Raw genomic sequence first — 6,849 nt, 5'->3', positions numbered from 1 at the left:
GTAAAATATTTTTACAATTCCTATTCTTATTCCTATTCCTATTCCTATTCTTATTCCTAATCGTGTCTATTCGCCTCGTGAATCGAAAGACGGTGAAACTGGCCGTATCTATTCTATTTAATCGTTGATCCTCGAGGATCCTCGAGGATATGTTACCACGAGGTCGTAGACATAGCACGGAAGAGCACCACAAAATCGTGGACATTACCTACATATTTATAGACATTGGCCACGTAGTTCAATGTCCACATTTTGTGGACATAGAGGCGCTTCAAAATAAAGTTACAGCGAAATCGCGCCCGTGGCCTCTCTCAGGCTTCTCTCTGCTTCTACCTTGTTCCCTCTTTGTCTAATTCTCCGGACACTTTTTGAAGGCTTTTTATGTAGTGATCGCGCAGTCCATACTTATATGTCGATGGTTGTGACGTGTCACATAATATATCCCAGCAAACGAAAAAAGATTGAAAAGAATTAAAACGGGATTGCCAGGAATTCAATTAAGGACTTTCCGAATTCCATTTTGTCCAAAAAAAGGATTGAAATAGTTTCAATATCATGGAATTCCTTATTTTGGAAAGAATTTGTCTTTTTTGAATCCCATCCAATTCCGACACAAAAACGTAACGAAATGAATACCACTGAATGCCAAGTTAGGGATTGGAAAGTTTCGTCATGAATTCCATTGAATACCATTGATTCCGTTAACGAAATGAATACCATTGAATGCCAAACTAGGAATTAAAAATTTCCGTATTGAATTCAATGGAATTCAATGGAAACTATTTCAATCCCTTTTTTGGACAAAATGGAATTCCTGGCAATCCCGTTTTAATTCTTTTCAATCTTTTTTCATGGTGCTCTTCGTGATGGCTCCATCTTGTCTGCGTAAAACGAGTCGTGGGAGAGTTCCTTATCCATTTCGGTGGGAAGATTCGAAAACAAGATAATGTAGGAAAATTCAGCGAATAATTCGAACGTCAGTTCGATTTGAGGAGTGTGTAACACAGTGAGTCCATTGCGTGATGAATTATTTAAGAAAACAAAACGCAAGCACAGAAATTAGTTAAATGACGTCTAAAAAAAATTTCATTTGAATGTTAATAACTATGACGGATTAGTGAGCTATTTTGATGGAAATTGTTTACGTCAATAAGTTACTTATCTCCCGTTTGTTCTCAAGTTCCCAAATGTATATCGCGCATCATCCCAACATATTTTTTGCTGAACACGTGTGCTTATATAACCTCTAATACCCTAATCTCTTTCTATCGTTCAAGTCACACCGATTTCGCGTATTCACGGGTCCCGGGTATTCTCGCGATGCTTCTGAGAAGCCCATCTCTCTCTTTTTCTCATATCTTATCATATTTCAATCCAGTATGCGATAACTTCACCTGATCAAGTTGATCCCCAGTGCGAGTTATGTCGTATTCCAAGTCGTTATGAGTATGATAATTTGTTTATTTGAAAATAAATTTTTCTCTTTGGACGTAGTTACATCTATTCGCGCGATTATCCCATCGTCGGAATTAGATGTTTACTTTAGGTTTATCGATAAGTGAGAAGCGTGGAATACTTTGATCTTTCTATCAGGCTAGCTCATCGTAAAGGTGCAGTTAAAATAAGAGTAATGTGAGTAGGATGCTGCTTGTTTGCTGCTTATGTTTGTGCAGTTTGTTATCTTTGTTCTGTTATCAGTGCTATCCAATAGCATAAATTCTTGTGCAATTAATTGTTAATTATGGTCAATGTGTTATTCTTTTTGGGTTAAAAGAATTGAATACTGTAAAGTTCAGTTTTTATAGTCAGTAATTTTCTTTCAATTACAAGACTTAAATACTTGTAAAATTCAGTTTTTATATATTGAACAATATTATATAATAAACCTATTATATATACTAATTTAACTAAATTTGGATTATTAGTATATTAGATAGTTGTTTATAAATATATATAAAATTATGTATATTTATATTCTATATATAATTTATAAAATGATTTGATTAGTAATTCATATTTAAATTATAAAAAAAGACAGAGGTTACAGTAATGCACTTGGGTAGGATGTAATTTAAAGTAGATTTTTCGAAGTGTCATATATATATATATATATATATATATATATATATATAATATCTACATTTAATATGTGTGATAGTCCTCCTTTGTACATTTTCTGTTATTTGCTTGCTGTTCTTTTATATAATGCTATTATACATTAAGCTTGTGTTTTGCAGGTTGGGTGCTAATAATGAGGAAAACTATTCTCTGGAAGTAGAAGAGACAGAAGAATATGCCATGACTTGTCTGGGAACGTTAGTATTTGCGGATAAACATTTTCGACAATCATCGACCTCGGATGATTTATCTAAGAACCAAGTTGATTCTTTGTCACTTGCGTACGAAGATCTTTTCACCATGCCATATAACATCATACAAGATTACAGTCTTACTATACAACATTTAGATATCAGTAACAACATGTTTAGTAGGTAAGTATATATCTGACATTAGTGACAGTAAGATTTGTGAAAGAGACAAAGCTATATTTGTTACATGATAATACATTCAGTAAAGTTAAAACGAATTGCTTTGGCATTTCAGAAACTTGCAGTTTTTATCAGAGTTCGACAATTTAAGGTCTGTCAATTTGGATCACAATAAAATAGATGATATCACTGTATTTCCAAATATACCAAACCTCGAGCTTCTTTGGTTGAATCATAACTGTATAAAAAATCTATATCCCTTTATCAAGAATCTCCATAGAAGCGTACCGAACCTTAAATACTTGTCTCTTATGGGAAACGAAGCGGCACCTAGTTACCTTAACGGTGGAGATTTCTGTGATTATATTCGATATAGGTATGAGAAGATATTTCCTTTAATTACATATTAGATCATAGAAAAATAATTTCTCTTATTTGATTATTTGTCGCAATTATTGCGTTAAACTTCTAAACAGGTTGTACGTGCTATCTTGGTTTCCGCACTTGGTACACTTGGATGACAGAACTGTGACCGAGCAACAACTACTACAAGCTAAGAAACTATTTAGACGATCATTGCTCGAAGACTTTGTTGTAGTACCGGAATGCATTAAGGATCTGCATAATAAAATGGCTGTATGTTCTAAGCCATCAGCATCTGACAAACAAAGAGTACTGAATGGGACAAATTTGATTGTCTGAATAGTATTAAAGCACGGCTCGGAAGAAGTCCTGACAATGCTTTTTCAGCGACGAGATGAGATTATAATATTATGTATTCCAGTAGAAACATGTGCCAATTACAAAAGCAATACACAAAGGCATTTTGTAGTGTTTTCATACAAAATATAACGTATATAAGCGCATTTAATAGTCACTTCTTATAACAGTTATATCAAAGATGCAGCTATACGAACAAATAACTTATCATATTTATAGATATACGTACGGTGCATATCAATTTTTTATTGTGTTCCGCTTGCGTATTTATGTATATATATATGTATATATATATGTATATACAGAGAGAAGCCTGAGAGAGGCCACGGGCGCGATTTCGCTGTAACTTTATTTTGAAGCGCCTCTATGTCCACAAAATGTGGACATTGAACTACGTGGCCAATGTCTATAAATATGTAGGTAATGTCCACGATTTTGTGGTGCTCTTCCGTGCTATGTCTACGACCTCGTGGTAACATATCCTCGAGGATCCTCGAGGATCAACGATTAAATAGAATAGATACGGCCAGTTTCACCGTCTTTCGATTCACGAGGCGAATAGACACGATTAGGAATAAGAATAGGAATTGTAAAAAATATTTTACATATATATTACATCTATATTACTTTTATTTTTTAATTATAAAAAATGACATTAATGCCCCTACCCCTACCTCTACCTCTGCCTCTACCTCTGACCCCACCCCTACCTCTTCCCCTGGCTGTTCCTCTTCCTCTTCCTCTTCCTCGTCCAAGTGTAGCCGCAAGGGCCGCTTGTATAATGTTTTGCAAATCTCGTGTCTGAAACAGAAAATTTAAAAAACATGTTAATACATGCAAAATAAAGAAGTAATAATAACTAATTAATTATAAAAATAATTATAACAATAATCTATATATCTATGCTGTTAAATCGGGTTATTTCTATTTCCGGATAACCGATTTTTTTATAATATCCATGAAGTTAGATATTCGAATATCCGGAAATAGAAATAACCCGATTTAACAGTATAGATATATAGATTATTGTTATAATTATTTTTATAATTAATTAGTTATTATTACTTCTTTATTTTGCATGTATTAACATGTTTTTTAAATTTTCTGTTTCAGACACGAGATTTACAAAACATTATACATGCGGCCCTTGCGGCTACACTTGGAAGAGGAAGAGCAAGAGGAAGAGGAACAGCCAGGGGAAGAGGTAGGGGTGGGGTCAGAGGTAGAGGCAGAGGTAGAGGTAGGGGTAGGGGCATTAATGTCATTTTTTATAATTAAAAAATAAAAAGTAATATAGATGTAATATATATGTAAAATATTTTTTACAATTCCTATTCTTATTCCTATTCCTATTCCTATTCTTATTCCTAATCGTGTCTATTCGCCTCGTGAATCGAAAGACGGTGAAACTGGCCGTATCTATTCTATTTAATCGTTGATCCTCGAGGATCCTCGAGGATATGTTACCACGAGGTCGTAGACATAGCACGGAAGAGCACCACAAAATCGTGGACATTACCTACATATTTATAGACATTGGCCACGTAGTTCAATGTCCACATTTTGTGGACATAGAGGCGCTTCAAAATAAAGTTACAGCGAAATCGCGCCCGTGGCCTCTCTCAGGCTTCTCTCTGGTAGAAGCAATTGCTCTCTTTTTCTAATGCTTCTATTGGTCGCTTTTATCCCCACCCAGAGGATGTAAGAAACGTATTGCAAAGATGATGAACCCATTTCTTTATAAAGAGTGTGTTTATCGTCAATTGACGTCGTACATTAATTCTGAAAAAACATTCTTTATATGGTGTTCACGTGTTTCATCTGCAAAAAGAGATCAGACAAATCGCAAGATTTGTCGTTTCATCGGTGAGTATATAATAATAGTTTGTAACTACAAATATTATTAGATTAAACAATTATTAGATTAGGTTATGTATCACGCATGTGACACTTTTGTGAATTTTGGGTTATTTTTTTATTGTAGATTTCCGTCAAACTTTATCGCTCGACAACAATGGCCAGATATTATCGGAAAATCGGAAGAAGTCATAGGAAAAGCCACAACCATTTGTTCGAGACATTTTGACACTGAATGTCTTCGTTATGGGCTAGTCAATGGAAGAAGGTTTCTGAAACCAGGGACTAAACCAACTATAAATCTTGATATAAGTGCTCCAATAAATATTCTGAACACGACAGAATTTTCTTCTATACAAACCAGTAATATCCCAACCAATGAACCAGCATTGCGATCAAGTATTGAAGAGTTAGCCACATCAAATAAGTAAGTATATTATGTATTTTATTTTAAGTTTTTGAATATTTTTGTTTATGTAGTATTAGAGTTAAATAATATATGATTTTGTAAATATGTATGTATAATGTTTTATAGGCGGAAACAAGAACCACCACTGACTGAAGTTATTGCTGCAAAAAAGATTCGACTAACTGATCTTACATGAGAAGAACTTTCCGAGTCATCAATGCGAGGAAAAGCTTTGTGGAACGCTGCAAAACAAGAGCTATTAAATAAAGAAAAAAAGATTGAGTGCTTACAGCGTAAAGTTCGACGGTTGAAACAGAAGGTTTCGAGCTTGAAATTGTTGACAAAACATTTATTTAAGAAGAATTTAATAATGGAAGATGATATAAAACTCTTACACGTAAGTGATATAGAGGATGCTGTTAATGAACGCAATGAATAAATTAGTACATTAATTATATAAATATGAGATATAAATATGAGAATAATCAATGTCGGTCTTGCAGTAATCTGCGGCAGATCTTGGTGCCTAATAATAATTATTGAATTTTACAATCTCCTGCTCATGTGAACTGTGCGTCACATATTCGTCGATCTTCAATTATTGTGATTAATTATTAGATTATATTAGATTAGATTTTGTAAATGTACATACTGTAAGTTTATTATTTTCATTTTTCTTAAATAAACACAGCAAATAAATTAGTAAATTAATCATCGAATTTAATAAATCTTCGCTTATGTCGTAATTATACATACAGCAATTGTAATTTTATTTAAAATACTAATATCAAATTTTATTTCATTTTATTAAAAAATTTTCTATACTGCGATTATTTGCATTGGACTCTATATTTATGAAAGGAGGAATCTGCAATGTCAGCTTTGGTTAAATCTTGGTGCGACATAGCATAGATCAATTTTACTGCATTTTTCATTTACTTAGAAATTAATTTATTATATATTATTTATTTCCTTTAGTCTACGATGGATCCCGTAGCTGAGGCCTTGTTTAACAAATCATTTCAAAGAAAAAAAATCTTAGAATTCACATTACAACTACGAACCTTTGCATCAACTCTTCTATTTTTGTCACCAAGGCTTATGCATATATACGAAAAGTATTTTCTCTCTCTCTCTCTACCTCATCCTTCCACTGTTTGAAAATGGTTTACGTCTGTTGATAGTAGACCAGGATTATCTAAACCAGCATTGCAAGTACTTGAAGGAAAGCTGCTACTAGCTCAAAAAAAGAAAAAAACTTTATTATGTAGTGTTACAGTTGATGATATGGCCATTAGAAAGCACTTACGATGGAATGGAACAAAATTACCGGTTTTGTTAGCGATGCTAATGATAGTAGCGATAAAAGAAATG

The 6,849-nt window shown here is 33.4% G+C and overlaps 1 protein-coding gene across 4 annotated transcripts; it reads left to right on the top strand.

The window, feature by feature from the left end:
• The first annotated feature begins 386 nt into the window (after positions 1-386).
• Positions 387-6,186, top strand: LOC139824288 (leucine-rich melanocyte differentiation-associated protein-like). 4 transcript variants are annotated; one of them, XM_071796801.1, is made up of 8 exons: positions 387-1,006; positions 1,495-1,632; positions 2,238-2,492; positions 2,605-2,865; positions 2,966-5,075; positions 5,194-5,493; positions 5,602-5,872; positions 5,979-6,186. In XM_071796801.1, coding segments are annotated over exons 2-5 (744 nt in total). In that variant the 5' UTR covers positions 387-1,006; positions 1,495-1,630; the 3' UTR covers positions 3,192-5,075; positions 5,194-5,493; positions 5,602-5,872; positions 5,979-6,186. The 4 variants fall into 4 exon arrangements, with proteins under 4 accessions (XP_071652902.1, XP_071652901.1, XP_071652900.1 ...); XM_071796800.1 differs by having other exon boundaries at positions 1,594-1,632; positions 5,602-6,186; XM_071796799.1 differs by having other exon boundaries at positions 5,602-6,186.
• Positions 6,187-6,849: the final 663 nt, after the last annotated feature.

Source organism: Temnothorax longispinosus, unplaced genomic scaffold, assembly GCF_030848805.1.
Source record: "Temnothorax longispinosus isolate EJ_2023e unplaced genomic scaffold, Tlon_JGU_v1 HiC_scaffold_316, whole genome shotgun sequence".
NCBI lineage: Eukaryota > Metazoa > Arthropoda > Insecta > Hymenoptera > Formicidae > Temnothorax > Temnothorax longispinosus.
The sequence above is the reverse complement of the archived record's forward strand: the minus strand, read 5'-3'. Positions and strand labels throughout refer to the sequence as shown.

Bases quoted from the DNA above. Each gene is read 5' to 3' on its own strand.
- LOC139824288 (XM_071796800.1), top strand. The intron at 2,493-2,604 runs GTAAGTATATAT...TTGGCATTTCAG, and splicing joins AGTAACAACATGTTTAGTAG to AAACTTGCAGTTTTTATCAG. The intron at 2,866-2,965 runs GTATGAGAAGAT...ACTTCTAAACAG, and splicing joins TGTGATTATATTCGATATAG to GTTGTACGTGCTATCTTGGT.